The sequence below is a fragment of the Sphaerodactylus townsendi genome, linkage group LG04 (genome assembly GCF_021028975.2).
Source record: "Sphaerodactylus townsendi isolate TG3544 linkage group LG04, MPM_Stown_v2.3, whole genome shotgun sequence".
Lineage (NCBI taxonomy): Eukaryota > Metazoa > Chordata > Lepidosauria > Squamata > Sphaerodactylidae > Sphaerodactylus > Sphaerodactylus townsendi.
This window is the reverse complement of record NC_059428.1, coordinates 6,694,743-6,715,286: the sequence shown is the minus strand read 5'-3', so window position 1 is coordinate 6,715,286 and position 20,544 is coordinate 6,694,743. Positions and strand designations below refer to the sequence as shown.

At 50.3% G+C, this 20,544-nt stretch overlaps 1 protein-coding gene across 1 annotated transcript in view; it reads left to right on the top strand.

Moving 5' to 3' along the window:
• Positions 1–20,544, top strand: part of STARD10 (StAR related lipid transfer domain containing 10) — a 63,758-nt gene that overhangs the window by 28,589 nt on the left and 14,625 nt on the right. The window contains exons 2-4 of the mRNA XM_048495071.1: positions 10,752–10,899; positions 14,609–14,712; positions 18,231–18,348. Coding sequence (XP_048351028.1) covers positions 10,752–10,899; positions 14,609–14,712; positions 18,231–18,348 — 370 coding nt within the window. The remainder of the gene's footprint in view (positions 1–10,751; positions 10,900–14,608; positions 14,713–18,230; positions 18,349–20,544) is intronic.

The window sequence follows — 20,544 nt, the reverse complement described above, 5'->3', positions numbered from 1 at the left end:
TAGCAAGCTGGGGATGTTTAGTTTGGAAAAGCGGAGGTTAAGAGGTGGGGGATATGATAGCCCTGTTTAAATATCTGAAGGGATGCCGTGTTGGGGAGGGAGCAAGCTTGTTTTCTGCGGCTCCAGAGACTAGGACCAGGAGTCATGGGTTCAGGGTAAAGGAAAAGAGATTCTACTTTAATTTTATATTGTATCAATTGCTGTGGGAAACAGCCGTGTTGTGAGCCGCCTGTTGAGCCCGCTTCGGGGATGAGGAAGCTGACCTATAAAATTAATATTATTATAATATGTAATATGTAATAATAATAATAATAATAATAATAATAATAATAATAATAATAATAAAAACATCAGTAAAAACTTCCTGGCTGTCAGGGCTGTTGGACAGTGGAATGCACGACCTCGGAGGGTGGCGAAGCCTCCTTCTTTGGAGGTTTTTAAGCAGAGGCTGGATGGCCGTCTGTCAGGAGTGCTTTGATTGTATGTTCCTGCATGGCAGAGGGTTGGACTAGGATGGCCCTTGAGGGGTCTCTTCCAACTCTATGATCCCCTCTGAGTAGCGTCTGCCCCATTTGGTTCTGTGTCGAGATGCGTCTGTTTTCCATCTTGTTCGAACTCCCAAGGGGAAAGCGAGAATTAAAAGGCATTTTAAAAAATCACACATAGAAATACTCATCCGAGTGGCAGCTTGTGAGCCATGGCTGGAATACGTGAGCAATTGTCTGGGCAATGAAGAAGAAACTCTCAGCACACATTTGGGAAGCGGGAAGCAATCGCTACCTGGCGCTGCCTCTGAAGAGGGTAAAAATAGCCGCCAAGTGTGACTCTTTCGAACTCTGTTCCTGTGACAGTCGGCAGCCATCTGGAGATCCTTGAAAGTTCTGCAGCAGCACCTAGAAGAAGAAGAAGAAAAAGAGGAGGAGGAGGAGGTTTGTATTTATGTCCCCCTTTCTCTCCTGCAGGAGACTCAAAGGGGCTGACAATCTCCTTGCCCTTCCCCCCTCACAACAAACACCCTGTGGTGGCTGGGAGCTGAGAGAGCTCCGAGAAGCTGTGAATTCTTAAGGTCGCAGCTAGCATGTGTAGCCAGAGTGCACAAGCTAATCAGAATTCCCCAGATAAGCCTCCACAGCTCAGGTGTGGCGGGCGGGGAATCAAACCCGGTTCCTCCAGATTAGATACACGAGCTCTTAACCTCCTACGCCACTGCTGCTCACTGTAGTGCTTAACCCAGAGCCCAGTCCAAGAGCAAAGGAACTATTGGGAAAGGGAAGGAAACTTTGGAACACCCCACCTCAGGCTGAGATTTTTTTTCCAGGGGCCTCAGATGAAGAGGACTTATTCCTCTCCCGATCTTTCAGGACACTGGAATGTCCCCTTTTCCACTTAGGATTTTCTCTCTTTCTCACCATGCTAGAACCAGGGGGCATCCATTGAAAATGCTGGGGGGAAGAATTAGGACTAATAAAAGGAAACACTTCTTCCCATAGCGTGTGATGGGTGTTTAACGGAATATGCTGCCACAGGAGAGGTGGTGATGGCCACTCACACCTGGATAGCTTTAAAAGGGGCTTGGACAGATTTATGGAGGAGAAGTCGATCTATGGCTACCAATCTTGATCCTCCTTGATCTCAGATTGCAAATGCCTTAGCAGACCAGGTGCTCAGGAGCAGCATCAGCAGCAGAAGGCCCTTGCTTTCACCTCCTGCAGGTGAGCTCCCAAAGGCACCTGGTGGGCCACTGCGAGTAGCAGAGTGCTGGACTAGATGGACTCTGGTCTGATCCAGCTGGCTCGTTCTTATGTTCTTAGGATCTGATGTCAGGCACTAAAAATGGGTTGCTCTTCTGCAGCGTGGCCGAGCGAGGACTTTGAGAGAAAAGCATCTCTGAGTTGCTGACGTGGTTGCCAAAGTGAGGTCACCGGTCCCGGCGTGGCAGCCTCCGTGTGCCAGGGGGGAATACTGACCCAAGAGGCACACCTGAAACCACAACATAAATTACAGCCCAAATTCTCATTCCTGTCATCTTTGCTGCTCTGCTCTGCCTCCTCTGTCCATGGAACTGGTTCAGACTCTGACTTTGGCAGCCCTCCAGAGGATGGGAGTTGAAACAGCAGCCAGGAAAGTTAGCAGGGTTGAGCGGGGGTGGGGAGTGAATTTCGGGATAGAAATTTAAAGTATAAATTTCGCATGAGAGACAGTGTGGTGTAGTTGTTAGAGAGTTTCAAATCTCCCCGCTTTGCTATGAAGATCAGTGAACTCCACCTCCCTCCGAGGTAGGACATTCCACTGTCGAACAGCCCTGACTGTCAGGAAGTTCTTCCTGATGTTTAGGTGGAATCTCTTTTCCTTCACCTTGAACCCATGACTCCTGGCCCTAGTCTCTGGAGCAGCAGAAAACAAACTTAGGTGCTCGGGAGCAACAACCGCAGAAGGTGCTCGGGAGCAACAGCCACAGAAGGCCCTTGCTTTTACCTCCTGCAGGTGAGCTCCCAAAGGCACCTGGTGGGCCACTGTGAGTAGCAGAGAGCTGGACTAGATGGACTCTGGTCTGATCCAGCTGGCTTGTTCTTATGTTCTTAAAAAGGGCTTGGACAGATTTATGGAGGAGAAGTCGATCTATGGCTACGAATCTTGATCCTCTTTGATCTGAGATTGCAAAGGCCAGGTGATCGGGAGCGGCGGCAGCAGCAGAAGGCCATTGCTTTCACCTCCTGCAGGTGAGCTCCCAAAGGCACCTGGTGGGCCACTGCGAGTAGCAGAGAGCTGGACTAGATGGACTCTGGTCTGATCCAGCTGGCTTGTTCTTATGTTCTTAAACTTGCTTCCTCACCAACAGGACATCCCTTCAATTATCTAAGGCAGGGGTCTGCAACCTGCGGCTCTCCAGAGGTTCATGAACTACAATTCCCATCAGCCAATTGGCCATGCTGACAGGGAGCTGATGGGAATTATGGTCCTCAGGCTCTGAAAGCCGCAGGTGGGCAATCGAAAAAGGATGAATGAGGATTTGGACCTGGGTCCTCCAGATACTAGTCCAGTGGTGGCGAACCTTTGGCACTCCAGATGTTATGGACTACAATTCCCATCAGCCCCTGCCAGCACGACCAATTGGCTGATGGGGAATTGGCAATCCATGCTTCTGGAGGCAGAACTCCCTACCATGTCTGAGTCAGCTCATAACCACAGCTCCATGCCGACTGTCCTCTTAAATAGCCAGTGTGTGATTTGGCCCCGAAGGTAAACGCCAACAGAGTGGATGCAGAGGCCGGCGTGCGTCTACCTGTCGTCCCTCCGGGGAGCCGCGGTGTCGTCTCTCCCCGCGATTCTCTTGTGTTACATGGAAACAAGCGCATGTGATCCCCAGATGGGTTTCAGCAGCTGGCAAGAAAATCTAGGTTGCCTTTGACATGAAGGCAGATAATCTCCCCGTGTTGTTTGATGCTGGCGTCTGTACGTGGCCCGTCCTATGCAGTCTTGGCGGGGAAGGAGCCGGGCGCTTCCTTCCCTCGGATCAAGCTGGCGAGAGAGCTCGCTTGGAGCCCGAGAATCAAATAGTGAAATGCAAATGCGTGGCAGTGCGGGCCTGTGCTCCCGGCTGCTTAATTGGCTGTCTCGGCCCCAGGAGTAGCGGAGGCTGCTTTGAAATCCACCTGCCTGTCTGCACCAAGGTCTCCGTGACCTCTTGGCGCAAGGCAGGCGAAGGGCTTGGTTCTTGGAGGGGCGCCTAGAAAGCCACAAAGAGCATGTCCTTCTGGGCCCTGTCCTGCGTGGCCCAGGCTCGGCTGTTCATGTCAGATTGCAGAAGCTAAACAAGGTTAATACTCTAATGCAGACCTGGGCATTATACGGCCCGTGGGCCACATCCGGCCCACTGGATGACCCTGACTGGCCCCTCTGCCGTGCTGGGGAGCGAGGCGCCTTTGAAAGCCCCGCAGAAGCCGGTTGCCTTGGCTGCCGGCTTCTGCGGGGCTTTCAAAAGCGCCTACGCCCCCCCTGCTGGCCTGACCCTCCCACAATATTTTCTGTTTCTTATGTGGCCCCATGGAAAAAATAATTGCCCACCCCTGCTCTAATGGGACACCACCAGTCCAGGGTGGGTATGCAGAGGTAGAGAAGAGTTTGGATTTACACCCCGCCTTTCTCTCCTGTAAGGAGACTCAAAGGGGCTGACAAACTCCATTCCCTTCTTCTCCCCACAAGAGACACCTTGTGAGGCAGGTGGGGCTGAGAGAGTCCTGAGAGAACTGTGACTAGCCCAGCAGGAATGTAGGAGTGCGGAAGCACATCCGGTTCACCAAGTAAACCTCTGCCACTCAGGTGGAGGAGTGGGGAATACCCCCCTTTCTCTACCTGAGACCCTGGAGAGCAGCTGCCAGCCTGAGTAGGCAATGCTGACCTCGATGGACCGGGGGTACGATTCAATAGGAGGCAGCTTCGTGTGTGCTTGGGGAGGGAGCTGTCACTCCGTGATGGAGGGCCTGCTTTGCAGGCACAAGGTCGCCGGTTCAATCCCCAGCGCCTCCAGTTAACACAGTGGTGGCGAGGAACACTTTTGAGCCGAGTGCCCAAATTGGTGGCAAAACTGGCCACTTATTTATAGCATAGCCAAAGTGCCAACATGGCGAATTTAACCTGAATACTGAGGTTTTAGTTTGAAAAAAAGCGGTTGGCTCTGAAGGGCATGCGTTACTAGGGAGTAAAAGCTTCATGGTGAGTCGATTGGCTCTGCTTTTGAACCAACCCGTGCAACTAGGGTGGAGTTTACTCGAGAGAGCAAAGCCCCCTTGCCCAGCAGCGAGCTAACTCCCCAGGTGAAGTATTGCACTTCAGTTCTTCGCATGAAAATCAGTGGGGTTTAATAGCGTTTATCAGGATTACCTACACCGCTTCCCCAAAACTAGGGCCCCTTCCGCACGTGCAAAATAATGCGTTTTCAAACCACTTTCACAACTGTTTGCAAGTGGATTTTGCCATTCCGCACAGCTTCAAAGAGCACTGAAAGCAGTTTGAAAGTGCATTATTCTGCATGTCGCGGAATGAGCCTACGAGCCCCTTAGCTGCTGCCAAAATAGTAATGCGTTTTCAAACCCGCTTTTGCGCCAACTGTTTCACCAAGTGGATTTTGCGCCATTCAGCGCTGCAGCTTCAGCGAGCACTGAAAGCAGTTTGAAAGTGCATTGTCTCGTGTCTTGAGTCGGAATAATAGAGTCTTAAGGTTTAATGCTAATAATGTCGAGGCCCAGCCACGGCCCAGGCCAACCCTAGATGTGGGGGGGGGGGGCACTCTGTTTGCGCGTGCCCACAGAGAGGGCTCTGAGTGCCGCCTCTGGCACCCGTGCCGTAGGTTCGCCACCACAGAGTTAACAGGACCAGGCCGGAGGGGATTCAAAAGGCCCTTCTCTGCCTAACTGCCAGGCAGAGTTGACAATCGTAGCCGATGGAGGGAGGGTTTGATTCAGCAAAAGGGGCCTTTGTGTGCGATGTTGTGACTCACACAGAGCTGCAAAGCTTCAGTGGAGCCGCCCGGCCCCTACAGCTCACTCCCAGTACCGTTGGGGGAAGATGAATCGAGTCTCGGAGAAGAGAACGAGAGAGAATCGGGAGACTGATCAAAGGGTCTGTTTTGAGGAAGGGGGGCTGGGAGGGGGCTAGCCAAAGACCGGGGGGAGCGGAGAAAGGAAATGGAGAGCAAAGGGAATTCTGCTGGATGCGACGTTGAGCAGAGAAGAATAGGCGCTGCGTGCCGCCCGGAGACGGCAAACGGAAGGCAGAGCCGGAGAGGCTGCCGGAAGAGCCGTCCAGGGACCGGAGACGGAGGAAACCAAATTAAATGCCAGCACGATTCTCTGTCCAAATGAACCCCCTGCCAGATACCCTTCCTGCAACACTCAGTCACAAGCGGGTCTCTTCTTTGTTCAATGACAATAGCAAAGAGCAGTGGCGTAAGAGGTTAGGAGCTCATGTATCTAATCTGGAGGAACCGGGTTTGATTCCCAGCTCTGCCGCCTGAGCTGTGGAGGCTTCTCTGGGGAATTCAGATTAACGCCTGGGGCACTCCCACACGCGCCAGCTGGGTGACCTTGGGCTAGTCACAGCTTCTCCGGAGCTCTCTCAGCCCACCCACCTCACCCAGGGTGTTTGTTGTGAAGGGGAAGGGCAAGAGGTGTCAGCCCTTTGAGTCTCCTGCAGGAGAGAAAGGGGGGATATAAATCCAAACTCCTCCTCCTCCTCCTCCTCTTCTTCCTCTTCTTCTTCCTCTTCTTCTTCCTCTTTATCTTCCTCTTCTTCTTCCTCTTGTTCTTGTTCTTCCTCTTTTTCTTCTTCTTCTTCTTCCTCTTCTTCTTCTTCTTCTTCTTCTTCCTCTTCTTCTTCCTCTTCTTCCTCTTCCTCTTTTTCTTTTTCTTCTTCTTCCTCTACTTCCTCTTCTACTGCTTCCTCTTCCTCTTCCTCTTCCTCTTCCTCTTCCTCTTCCTCTTTTTCTTCTTCTTCTTCTTCCTCTTCTTCTTCTTCTTCTTCTTCTTCCTCTTCTTCTTCTTCGGTCCCCTAAGAGAGCCGGCGAGGCGTAGCGGTTAAGAGCAGGTGAAGTCTAACCTGGAGAACTGGGTTCGATTTCCCCGCTCTTCCACATGAAGCCTGCTGGGTGACCTTGGGCCAGTCACAGTTCTCTCCAAGCTCTCTCAGCCCCACCGACCTCACAAGTAGGGAGAGGAAGGGAAGGAGTTTGCGAGCCGCTTGGAGACTCCTCACTGGACAGAAAACAAGTGGGGTATCGATCCAGACTCCTCCTCTTCTTCTCCCTGGAAAGAGTTTATGAGGATGCCTGATCTTTGTGGCTGTCGTTAGACCGCTGGCAAGAACGCCCCACAGAATCCACGCTTCTGCCACCAAACAGGTGAAAACAGGAGGGCCCAGCTCAAGCTCTGCTTCCTTCAAGGGCCATAATGGATCTGCTCCCCAAACCTCCTTCTTCCATGACTTGGAAGCCACATCTGCATGGTTGCCAACCTCCAGCTGGGTTCTGGAGGTCTTGGGAGTGATCTCTGGACTGCAGAAATCTGGAGAAAATGGCTTAGAACATAAGAACATAAGAACGAGCCTGCTGGATCAGACCAGAGTCCATCTAGTCCAGCACTCTGCTACTCGCAGTGGCCCACCAGGTGCCTTTGGGGAATGCTCACCTGCAGGAGGGTGAAAGCAACGGCCTTCTGCTGCTGCTGCTGCTGCTCCCGAGCACCTGGTCTGCTAAGGCATTTGCAATCTCAGATCAAGGAGGATCAAGAATGGTAGCCATAGATCGACTTCTCCTCCATTATACACTGAGGGCCTCCTCCTCCCCAACTAGGACGCACCCCTCTCAAAACTCCAGAAATCCTTCCGCACGGAGCTGGCCAGCCTGTAGATTCTGCGGCTGGATGTTTTCCAGGTATTCTTGGCATGGTCTTGTATCCTCTTAACATTTCATGGGTTAGGTGGTCCCGTGGGTCCATTTTGCTTCTTTTCTCCTTCTGCAAGAGGAGAAATATTGTGTATTTTAATAATTCTGACGTTGGAAAAGGTTGTGTGTGTGTGTGTGTGTGTGTGTGTGTGTGTGTGTGTGTTGGGGGAAAGGGCCAGGAGATAACCATTTAGCAAGCCAAAAAGCATCAGAGTTTGTATAACGCCAGCCCTCTTTCCAAATGCTGACCCAGTTCTGCACAGCCAGACGGTCTGCTCTCCTGCCAGCCCTGTTGTTGCTGAATCCAGTCCAAAGCACCAGAAATCTCCCTGCCTGCCGTGTACTGCTGTACAAACACAGCCTGCATGTATTGTCGAAGGCTTTTCGAACGAAGGCTTTTCAAACACAGCCCGGAAAAGCCACAACAAACAGCCTGTATGCCTTAGGCCCGTGGTGGCGAACCTTTGGCACTCCAGATGTTATGGACTACAATTCCCATCAGCCCCTGCCAGCATGGCCAATTGGCCATGCTGACATGCTGACCCAGCTTTGATAAGGAATTAATGATCCAACTTATCTGGAATATAGGTCGCACTATCAAACTGCTAGGCCCCTCCTGCTACCTGCCAGAAGTCAACGCTCTTTCAACCCACTTTCAGTGCACTTTGCAGCTGTGTGGAATAGCAATACCCACTCGCAAACGATTGTGAATGTGGTCTGAAAGTTCATTATTGTGCGTGTGCGGAAGGGGCCTTAGTCTTGGGAGGTTTTGGTGCACAAAGGTGTGGGAGAAGGGAGAGAGAAAGGCAGGGTAGGAAACTCTAAATCCTTCGACTCCAGTAGGAGATTTATTTATTTATTTATTTATTTTTTAAGCTTTTATACCGCCCCATCCCCGAAGGGCTCTGGATCCACCAGAGGTGGGATCCAGCAGGTTCTCACAGGTTCCCGAGAGTAGGTTACTCATTATTTATTATTATGTGCCGGGGTTACTCGTGATTGGTGGTGCCCGCGTGATTTTTGCCTTAAATTCGCCCCTCACTCTCAGCAGTAGTAGCTTAGAACTTAGACGGTCTAGCAGGAGATTTTTGCACCGGTAATGGCGTGGCAGCCTGCGCTTTATAACGTGCATTCATTTCGCTTGGGACCAGCAGCGTGACTGCGTCCGCTGCCACAGCCCACTTCAGAATGCCCCGCCCCTGGAATGCCCGGCCATGCCCCCGTCGTACCCCGCCCAATCCCATTGGCGCTGTGCCACAGTTTGAATCCCACCACCATGGGAACCTGTTACTAAATTTTTTGGATCCCGCCACTGCTTGGGAGGTTTTGGTGCACAGAGATATGAGAGAAGGGAGAGAGAAAGACAGGGTAGGAAACTCTAAATCCTTCGACTCCAGTAGGAGACGGCACCCCCCGTTTCACTACCCCATGGCATGCGTGGGTTCTGGCGCTCCTTCCTCGTGAAGCCTGAGCTTCCTTGAGCCCCCGCACCTGAAACTCTTTCCTACGGGCTGTTGCTCTTTCGCCAACGTCAAAGCAAGAGCATCCGGTTTCAATGCGCACCGGCCAGGAGATGCGCCGCGCCTGGAAAAAACAGAGCCCTTTGGAAAGGATTTAATTGCAGAGCGGGGCCAGACAGCGGCTCAAACAAAAGGCTGGCAGCGTCCAGGCACGCCGAGGTTGCGAGTGGCAGGCTGCCTCATGTTCCGCACGTGACGTCCGGGGCTGATGCAGGTATCGGTGCAGGCATCAGGTTCCCGGGCGTCGACCTTTCCTCCGGGCCGCCGATTGGGCCTCGCCGCCCTCTCCTTTGTTGGACGGCTCCTGGGCTGACGGGCGAGCGGCGAGAAACCAGTCCCGCGGGGCTGATGAAATATTTAGAGTTCCGGCTTGTAAGCAGACATAAACGATAGCCCTGATTAATAATGAGCGAGCTTGGAAATGAATCGGAGACCCACTTTCGCGGTAGTCGGGCCGGCGAGGACAGCAGAAGCTGGCTGACTGATGATAGCCGCAGCGGAGCCTTATCCGTCGCGAGGTGTGGGGGGGGGTGTTTGTGTGTGTGTGCAGGCGTACATTTGTGGTGGAAATACACTGGCCGCAGACAGACGGGGAACCAGGTGTTTTCCAAGTCCCAGGTGTTTTCCAAAACATTCGAGGGGAAATTACCAGGGTCTAATTATTTTTTGGGGCCGAGCGGTTATCTTCTCTGGTCTGGGAAATTTGTGGAGGTGCTTTTGGAATGGGGAATTTGGGGAGAAGAAGAGAAGAAGAAGAGTTTGGATCTATATCCCCCCTTTCTCTCCTGCAGGAGACTCGAAGGGGCTGACAATCTCCTTGCCCTTCCCCTCTGGCAAACACCTGTGAGGTGGGTGGGGCACGCTGAAGGCTCCAAACAGAGGCTGTGACTGGCCCAAAGGAAGGTCACCCAGCTGGCGTATGTGGGAGTGCCCAGGCTGATCTGAATTCCCCAGATAAGCCTCCACAGCTCAGGCGGCAGAGCTGGGAATCAAACCCGGTTCCTCCAGATTAGATACACGAGCTCTTAACCTCCTACGCCACTGCTGGGTGTTCAGCTGGGCCCAGTGGCAGACCTAGAGCTTCCAACCCTTAGGTGTATCAGGTATGGCTCCTGCCCTCTCTGGCTTCATACCATTCAGGCCCCACAGCCACACCTGGACAGGGGGAAGCATTCTTTCCTATACATATATGTCACAGCGGTGGGATCCAAAAAATTTAGTAACAGGTTCCCATGGTGGCGGGATTCAAACTGTGGCGTAGCGCCAATGGGGCTGGGCGGGGCATTCCGGGGGCGGGGCTGTGGCAAGGATGCAGCTGAAATGTTTCTCTCTGTCTCACCATACTAGAGCCAGGGGGCATTCATTGAAAATGCTGGGGGGAAGAATTAGGACTAATCAAAGGAAACGCTTCTTCACGCAACGTGTGATTGGTGTTTGGAATATGCTGCCACAGGAGGTGGTGATGGCCACTCACCTGGATAGCTTTAAAAAGGGCTTGGACAGATTTATGAAGGAGAAGTCGATCTATGGCTTGATCCTCCTTGATCTGAGATTGCAAATGCCTGAGCAGACCAGGTGCTCGGGAGCAGCAGCAGCAGCAGAAGGCCATTGCTTTCCCATCCTGCAGGTGAGCTCCCAAAGGCACCTGGTGGGCCACTGCGAGTAGCAGAGAGCTGGACTAGATGGACTCTGGTCTGATCCAGCTGGCGTGTTCTTATGTTCTTATGTTCTTAACCTCTGCCCCCACTGACGGGCCTTCTTTGAGGGGTTTCTGACTTGCGTTGTCTCTCCAGTGCAGGATGGAGTGCAAAGATGTGGCGGCTGAGACCCTCTACGACGTTCTCCACGACATCGAATACAGGAAAAAGTGGGACACCAACGTGATCGAGACCTTCGACATCGGCAAGCTGACGGTCAATGCAGACGTGGGGTACTACTCCTGTGAGTAGGGTGTGGACGGGCGGGGGGTGGGTGGGTCGCATCCTCATTAACAGCCCCAGAAACTGAGGCGGAGCTCATGTTTGGTCTCCACTTGGCTGGCCAGCTCTAGACACCCCTTTGCCAAGGGGGAGCTCCCCATAGCGGAGAGGGGGCCACTTGGCAAACTGACTGACCCCTGGCGCTCTGAATTTATTTATTTATTTATTTATTTTTTGAATTTGTAGACCGCCCCATCCCCGAATTATCCTTCTAAAGGCCCCTTCCGCACACGCAAAATAATGCGTTTTCAAACCACTTTCACAACTGTTTGCAAGTGGATTTTGCCATTCCGCACAGCTTCAAAGAGCACTGAAAGCAGTTTGAAAGTGCATTATTCTGCATGTGCGGAATTAGCCAAGAAGAGGGGGAGGAGTTTCAATTTGTACCTCATTTTCTCTCCTGGAATTAGTCTTGGGTGGATTCTGCGTAGGCCAAATATAACTGGTGTAGGATGTTATCGAAATCACCTAGGTCTGTGGTGGCGAACCTTTGGCACTCCAGATGTTATGGACTACAATTCCCACCAGCCCCTGCCAGCATGGCCAATTGACCATGCTGGCAGGGGCTGATGGGAATTGTAGTCCTTAACATCTGGAGTGCCAAATGTTCGCCACCACTGACATAGGTCCTGTTCCCAGTATGAATTTGGCCTGTTTTATTCCCCTCAACTGGGGATTTCCGAAAATTGCTAAACCAGCATTTCTATGTGAAGGCGTGAAAGATTAATGTGTTGCGTGTCTTCTGGTCATGTTCCAGTAGCATTTTCTCCTGATGTCTCACCTGCATCTGTGGCGGGCATCTTCAGAGGATCTGATGGTAGCAAAGCAAGTGGAGTATATATACCTATGGAACGTCCAGGGTGGGAGAAAGAACCATTGGCATCAGTTAACAAGCGTTAAAGGGTGCAATTTGCAGGTGTGATTTTCATGTGGAATCCACCCATTTTAGCATATGTATGTAACACTGAAGTTGCATAATGAATGAGGGCATCTGCATAGCATTTCAATCCATTTATGTAACTTGAGTGTTACATTTATATGCTAAAATGGGTGGATTCCACTCAACACATGCAAATCACACTCCCTAATTGCACCCTTAACACTGTAAACCGATGCAAATGGTTCTTCCTCCCACCCTGGACATTCCACAGGTATCTCTACTCCACCTGCTTTGCTACCATCAGATCCTCTGAAGATGCCAGCCACAGATGCAGGCAAAACGTCAGGAGAAAATGCTACTGGAACACGGCTATACAACCCGGGAAACCCACAACACACTAGTGATTCTGGCGCGGTTGTGCGTGTCAGCATGTTCATAGAATCGTAAAGTTGGAAGAGACCACCAAGGGCCATCTAGTCCAACCCCCTGCAATTCAGGAACCCACAATCAAAGCACTCCTGACAGATAGCCCCTCCAGCCTCCCTTTTAAAAACCTCCGAAGAAGGAGACTCCACCACACTCCAAGGCAGTGCATTCCACTGTCAAACAGCCCTGACGGTCAGGAAGTTTTTTCTGATGTTTTGGTGGAATCTCTTTTCCTTCCCCTTGAACCCATCACTCCTGGTTCTAGTCTCTGGAGCAGCAGAAAACAAGTTTGCTCCCTCACCAACATGACATCCCTTCAAATATCTCAACATGGCTATCATGTCACCTCTTAACTTTCTCTTCTCCAGAACTAAACATCCCCAGCTCCCCAAGTCTCTCCTCATAGGGCATGGATTCCAGACCTTTGACCATTTTGGTTGCCCTCCTCCGGACCCATTCCAGTTTGTCAATATCCTTCTTGAATTGTGGTGCCCAGAACTGTACACAATATTCCAGGTGAGGTCTAACCAATGCAGAATAGAGGGGTACAATTGCATCCCTCAATCTAGACACTAGACTCTAATTGATACAGCCTTCAGGCTAGTTAGGAATAGGCTCTTGGATCTTGATTTTCATAATGTGACTCTTGCAGCCAAGACAACCTGTTCTCCAACTACATTATTAATCCCATGCGAGCGTGGAATTATGGCAGCATATCTTCGTCTGCTGATTAATCCCACCCAGAGGAGAGCCTCAGCTACGGCAAGATGTAATGTGCTGCCATCAGCTCTGCTGGAGGGAAGATTCAAGAATATGGAACGTTCTAAAAGAGTTTGTTCTTGTGATATGACTACGGTTGAAACACTTGACCGTTCTTTGTTTCTATGCCCTAAATACAATCAGATACGCATGAAATACATGAATTCCATTTTCTTGCAATGTTCTCAGTGGCATGAGTGTTATAAGGTACCCAATCTCCTGAACAGCTCTGATGTGCTCTTTTGTGAAACTGTTTTATACTGGAAATTAGTAATTTTAACTGTATTTCTTAAACTTATTTTGCTTTAAAATATTGTCCTGTTTTGTATGCCAATAAAGGGGTGGGTGTGTGTGTGTGTGTGTGTGTGTGTGTGTGTGTGTGTGTGTGTGTGTGTGTGTGTGTGTGTGTGTGTGTGTGTGTGTGTGTGTGTGTGTGTGTGTGTGTGTGTGTGTGTGTGTACAGCCCAGAATCACATTGGCTTTCTTGGCTGCCGCATCACATGTTAAGGATGTTAGATGCGCTGGCACTGGCATTCAGAAGTTCACAGCTTCTGAATATGTAAGTTTTTTTTCAGTTCCCATAGTCAGTAGCCACTGACTGGTCTCTCCTCCCAGACTCTCTTCAATCCCCTTTTAAAGCTGTCTAAGCCTGTGGCCATCCCTGCATCCCTCTGGCAGTGAATCCTACATTTTCATCACTTGTTGTGTAAAGAAGTATTTCCTTTTGTGCCATCCAAAATCTGCTGCCCACCAACTTCATTGGAGGTCCGTGGGTTCTAGCACTTGAAGAGAGGGAGGAAAAAGTTCTCGGTGGTGGATTCCGCACGGCATAATTACAGCGTCTTTAGGAGGCTTGGGGGGCGATTTGCTGACCCCCACATGACACCAGTGGCACCCGCCCGGGGCGCCTATCCCCACCCTGCCCCGTGGAAGCTCAACCTGTGCACTCCAACACATGCCAGCTGGGTGACCTTGGGCTAGTCACGGTTCTTTGGAGTTCTCTCAGCCCCACCTACCTCACAGGGTGTTTGTTGTGGGGAGGGGAAGGGCAAGGGGATTGTCAGCCCCTTTGAGTCTCCTGCAGGAGAGAAAGGAGGATATAAATTCAGACTCTTCTCCTTCTCCTCCTCCTCCTCCTGGTATGTCAAGAGCTTCCGGTGAGAAAGACAGCGTGGTGTTGTGGTTAAGATCAGGTGGATTCTAATAACCGGGTTTGATTCCCCACTCCTCCACCCGAGTGGCAGAGGCTTATCTGGTGAACCAGATGGGTTTCTGCATTCCTACATTCCTGCTGGCTGACCTCAGGCTAGTCCCAGTTCTCTCAGAACTCTCTCAACCACACCTGCCTCACAAGGTGTCTGTTGGGGCGAGATAGGGGGGATATAAATCCAAGCTGGGCTCCTGCTCCTGCTCCTCCTCCTGCTCCCTCCTCCTCCTCCTCCTCCTCCTCCTCCTCCTCCTCCTCCTCTTCTTCTTCTTCTTCTTCTTCTTCTTCTTCTTCTTCTTCTTCTTCTTCTTCTCCTCCTCCTCCTCCTCCTCCTCCTCCTCCTCCTCCTCCTCCTCCTCCTCCTCCTCCTCTTGAATAATTTTTTTTCTCTCTTGGCAGGGAAATGTCCAAAGCCGCTGAAGAACCGGGACGTCATCACGCTGCGCTCCTGGCTGCCCATGGGCAGTGACTATATCATTATGAACTACTCCGTCAAGCACCCGGTGAGTTTCTTTTTGGGGCGGGGGGGGGGGAGGCGCAGCTCCCCCTAAGTGTGTGGGCCACAGAAGTTCAGAAATCCTTGTGGGGGAGGGGCTACAAATATGTGTGCAGATGTGAGTGTGTTCCCAGTGGTTTGAATGTGGTTTATTGCGGATAGTGTTTACCCTTCTTTGTACAGACCAGTAAAAAAAGATCCGGAGTTACTCGGCTCAGGTGTTGGCTTTGCCGCATTGCAATTCTGAGCAGGCAGCGTGGCCGTTCCTTCCCTGCGTCCCTTTGCGCTTCTGCACTCCAGTTGCCAGGCCAAAGATATTTAAAATAAGGATTGCAGTTCAGTTGTGGGGGCTAAATGTAGAATAGAATAGAATAGAATCTTTATTGGCCAAGTGTGATTGGACACACAAGGAATTTGTCTCCGGTGCATATGCTCTCAGTGTACATAAAAAGAAAAATACATTTGTCAAGAATCATAAGGTACAACACTTAATGATTGTATAGGTCTAGTAAGCAATCAAAAAACAATCAGTAGTACTAAAAACATAAAATGTAAAGTCATAAAATAAATGAAATGAAATGTCAGCACAGATTTAGGTTGGGTGGGAAAATGTAGGACAGTGGTGGCGAACCTATGACACGGGTGCCAGAGGTGGCACTCAGAGCCCTCTCTGTGGGCACACGCAGAGTCGTCCCTCACACACCCAGGCTGGCCCGAGCCACTGAGCTCAATTATTAGCATTAAATCTAAGACCTAGTTTTGGGGAAGCAGTGTAGGTAACCCTGTTAAGCGCTGTTAAACCCCACAGATTTTCCTGTGAAGAACTACAGCACGATCCTTTACCTGGGAGTATGCTCAGTTGCTGGCAATGGGGCTTGCTTCTGAGTAAACCCTCCTAGGGTCGGGATTCACCCATTGGAAGAGTTGCAGGGTTGCTTCAAAACAAAACCACCAAGCTTACTCCTGAGTAACGCACACCTTGGAGTCAACCGTTTTTTCTAAACTAAAACCTCAGCATTCGGGTTAAATTGCCGTGTTGGCACTTTGCGATATATAAGTGGGTTTTGGGTTGCAATTTGGGCACTCGGTCTCAAAAAGGTTCGCCATCACTGATGTAGGAGGATCAGTGAGAACAGCCAACTGTTTGGATGAGTCTCTGTTTTTCTTTCTTTCTGCGCAGCACAAATATTTCGGCAATATAGTTTCCCCAGATTTTTTGTTTTGTTTTAGATGATGTGTCTTTGAAGCTTTGCAGACTTGATACGAGAATCTGTTCTCCTATTGAACGTCTGAGGCTTCAAAGACACATCATCTAAATTAAAAAAGAAACCACCAGGAAAACTACATATTGCCGAAATCCTCAAGAAGAGCTGAGTTCAGTCGTACTTTTTGCAGCAAAAAGGCAGGCGGCTGCGATGCCTGCGGAGCAAACGCCCCAGGAGATGTTCACAAAATGGCACCACAGAACAAATTGCCGGCAGGAGGACATGAAAGTAAAAAGATTTAGGTCGGGTGGGGAAAAGAACAGGCACGGAGCAGGGGGGGCTGTCTCCTCAAATGCTTTATTTTTGTCTGTGCTGTACAGACAAAAAATTAGGAGGCGGGTTTGTTTAAGACGTCCTCCGGACATCCTATTTTGGTTGTGCAGACAAGACCTCTGAATCACGGCCATGATTTTTAAAATTTTAAATAGAAAGAACAGGATCCTAAAGCTTCAATCTCCGGTGGTTTTTAAGAGCCAGCGTGGCCTCATGGTTAAGATCAGATGGATTCTTATCTGGTGAACCGGGCTTATTTCCCTGTTCCTCCACATGAAGCCTGCTGGGTGACCTTGGGCTAGTCACAGTTCTCTCGGAACTCTCTCAGCCCCAGCTGCCTCTCCAGGTGTCTGTTGTGGGGAGAGGAAAGGAAAGGAGCTTGTAAGCTGCTTTGAGGCTCCTTATGGTCGAGAAAAGAGGGGTATAAATCCAAAACTTTTCTCTCTTTTTCTCCCTCTTTAAGACAAGAGAGAGAGAGGGATGTAGGTAGGTAGGTAGGTAGGTAGGTAGGTAGGTAGGTAGGTAGGTAGGTAGGTTGGTTGGTTGGTTGGTTGGTTGGTTGGTTGGTTGGTTGGTTGGTGGTTGGGTTGGGTTGGGTTGGGTTGGGTTGGGTTGGGTTGGGTTGGGTTGGGTTGGGTTGTTTGTTCTGGGACTTTCATCGGCCTGAAATGGTCTCCTGTGTTTCCTAAACTCAGATTACAGTTGCCAACTCCAGGTTGTGAAATCCTGGGAGATCCGGGGGTGGGGCCTAGTGTAGGTGGGCTTTAGGAAGGGGTATATAATACCATACAGCTCGTCCATGAAAGTAGCTATTTCCTGACCTCTGTCGTTTGGAAATCAAGTATAATTCTAGGACAGTGGCGGCGAACCTACGGCGCTCCAGATGTTCATGGGCTACAAATTGGCTAATTGGCCATGCTGGCAGGGGCTGATGGGAATGGTAGTCCGTGAACATCTGGAGCACCATAGGTTAGCCACCATGGTTCTAGGACCGTGGTGGCGAACCTTTGGCACTCCAGATGTTATGGACTACGATTCCCATCAGCCCCTGCCAGCATAGCCAATTGGCCATGCTGGCAGGGGCTGATGGGAATGGTAGTCGGCGAATATCTGGAGCGCCATAGGTTCACCACCATGGTTCTAGGACAGTGGTGGCGAACCTTTGGCACTCCAGATGTTATGGACTACAATTCCCACCAGCCCCTGCCAGCATAGCCAATTAGCCATGCTGGCAGGGGCTGATGGGAATTGTAGTCCATAACATATGGAGTGCCAAAGGTTTGCCACTACGGTTCTAGGAGGTCTCCAGGCCTTACTGGAGACTGGCAAGATGAGTATAGCCTGAGGGGAAAATAAATTTTGAAGGCGAGCCCCCTCCTCCCTTGAAGATGAATGTTTGGAGAGGAGGAAGGCAGAGGGCAGAGCCTGATCTTGGCTTGGCATCTGTGTATGGTTCTCCAGTTGCACAGTGGCGGATAGGAAGGCGCTCCAAAGGGTGATCACTACTGCCCAGAGGATTCTCGGCTGCCCTCTCCCCTCCTTGGAAGAACTCTATGATTCCCGAAGCCTAAAGAGAGCCCAAAATATTCTGAGAGACCCGTCTCATCCGGCACACTCTCTTTTTGAACTGTGTCCATCCGGCAGATGATACAGGTCTATCAAAACTAGGACAAAGAGGCTTAGAGACAGCGTCTACTCTAGAGCCGTGGCGATGCTGAACTCCGCGGCTTCGTGTTGATGTGTTTGGGGCTGTGTAGGGATGGGTGGAGGAAGGGGAAGTGAGTGCGGGGTATGAGTCTGACATTGTGTGCATCGAGGAATGCTGCTGTAAATTTAGTTGTGCGGGCACAATGACAATAAAATGCTTATGCTTATGCTTCTCCTGCTTGGGGAGCAAGTCTGGTGTTTTCTGCCGATCGACCAGGGCAGGATGAAGCAGACAGGGGCGGCTTCTGATGGACCTCCTGTGACCCTCCTCTCTTTTCAGAAATACCCTCCCCGGAAAGATATGGTGAGAGCCGTCTCCATTCAGACGGGCTACCTCGTCCAAGGGAAAGGGCCCAGGAACTGCAGCATCACCTACCTGGCCCAGGTAGACCCCAAAGGCAAGTCTTCCTGTCTTCTTCAATCTCTGGCGTCTCTAGTTCAAAAGGAAAAGGAAGTGACTAAACGTTTTGAATCAGTGATTTCATTTAAAGTTGAGAAGCAGCAGAGGTTCTCTGGAGGGGCTTCCTGTGCAGAGAGGTTATGGGGGCTTTTTTTCTCTAGCAAAACTCCCAGACCTCATATCATCACCAACCGCCCCCTTCCTTCTGGCTGTATACCTACCTCCACTTACGTGGAGCACTTAGGAGCAGCAGCGGCGTAGGAGGTTAAGAGCTCGTGTATCTAATCTGGAGGAACCGGGTCTGATTCCCCTCTCTGCCGCCTGAGCTGCCGAGGCTTATCTGGGGAATTCAGATTAGCCTGGGCACTCCCACACATGCCAGCTGGGTGACCTTGGGCTAGTCACAGCTTCTCGGAGCTCTCTCAGCCCCACCTACCTCACAGGGTGTTTGTTGTGAGGGGGGAAGGGCAAGGAGATTGTCCCAGCCCCTTTGAGTCTCCTGCAGGAGAGAAGGGGGAATATCAAATCAAAGCGTCTCTTCTTCTTAGCCCTATTTCTTCTTCTTCTTCTTCTTCTTCCTCCCTCCTCCTCCTCCTCCTCCTCCTCCTCCTCCTCCTCCTTCTCCTCCTCCCTACTCTTCTTCTTCTTCTTCTTCTTCTTCTTCTTCTTCTTCTTCTTCTTCTTCTTCTTCTTCTTCTTCTTCTTCTTCTTCTTCTTCTTCTTCTTCTTCATACAACTTTTCAAACTGCAGGCAGCAACCAGAAGTGTTAAACCATTTCCTTGCAACATTTTTTGTGCAATTTCCGGGTGACTCTTCTGCAGTCTTGAGAGGAGGGCAGGAAGGGATGAGTCAGAAGCTCGGCTCTTGCGGCCCTTTCTTCCACACCCAGGGTAATGCCAGCGGCCACTTTGGGGCTAGGAAGGAATTTTCCTGCAGACCAAATTGGCCAGTGATCCTAGAGCAGGGGTGTCACACTCGCGGCCCTCCAGATGTTCATGAATTACAATTCCCATCAGTCCCTCCCAACATGAGCATTGACTATACTGGCAAGGGCTGATGGGAATTGTAGTTCATGAACCTCTGGAGGGCCGCAAGTTTGACACCTGTGTCCTAGAGCAGTGGTGGCGAACCTTTGGCACTCCAGATGGTATGGACTACAATTCCCATCAGCCCCTGCCAGCATGGCCAATTGCTTGCAGGCGCTGATGGGAACTGCAGTCCATAACATCTGGAGTGCCAAAGGTTCGCCACCATGGTCCTAGAGGGTTTTTGGTCTTCCTCTGGGCATAGAACTGGGGCCCTGGGGTAGGGGAATGTAGTTTCCTGATCCCAAAGAGGTGGGGCTGGCCTCAACTAGGGCCAGGGCGTTCTCGGCTGTGGCCCCCAGCTGTCCAGTGAGAATGACCAGGGCCCCGTGGGACTTGATGCCCAGCTCAGCGCCGTTCTGCCAGGTGTAGGGTTGAGGCAGCTATAGTCATTGCCATAAAAGCGACCTCCCTCACTCCGTTCGGTGTCCACTTGTTGGATGTTATGAAGTACAGAACTCCAGTGATTTAATTGCCATCTGGGATTTTAATGGGTCTGTTAATTTATGGTTTTAGCATTTATGGTTTTATTTTATTTTTTAATTTTTTTATTGTATCATTTGAATATTACATTTTATACTAATGCTTTTCTTCGTTCGTTTTCAAACAATACATTTCCCCCTTTCCCCCCCTCCCCCCATGTTGTTCATAGTTTTATCAAACAAACAGCAGTAAGTTCGTTCTTTGTAATCTTTTCTCCCATTTCTCCTCATTGACTCCAGCTTCTTTCATCCAGTCCGCATATATTGTCCACATCTTCAAGATTTCGCTCTGTTTATCTTGCCACAGTTTATTTTTTGTTATTATATCGAAAATGTCCATTTTCACTTGTTCCCAGATGTATTCCAACCATTTCTGGATTGTCCATTTTTTCTTTTCTTTCCAGCCTAAAGCTATTGTTGCATCTGCTGCTTTGATCATTATTTTATACATATAGCTATATTTTTTTATCTACCCTTCTATCCTCCGTTACACCCATGAACATTAAATCATTATTTATCCCAATATTAATCTTCACCAGTTTCTCGGTATATAACATTACGTTTGTCCAAAATTTTTTCGCTTCTATACATTCTATCCACATATGGCTATAATATGCCTTCTGATC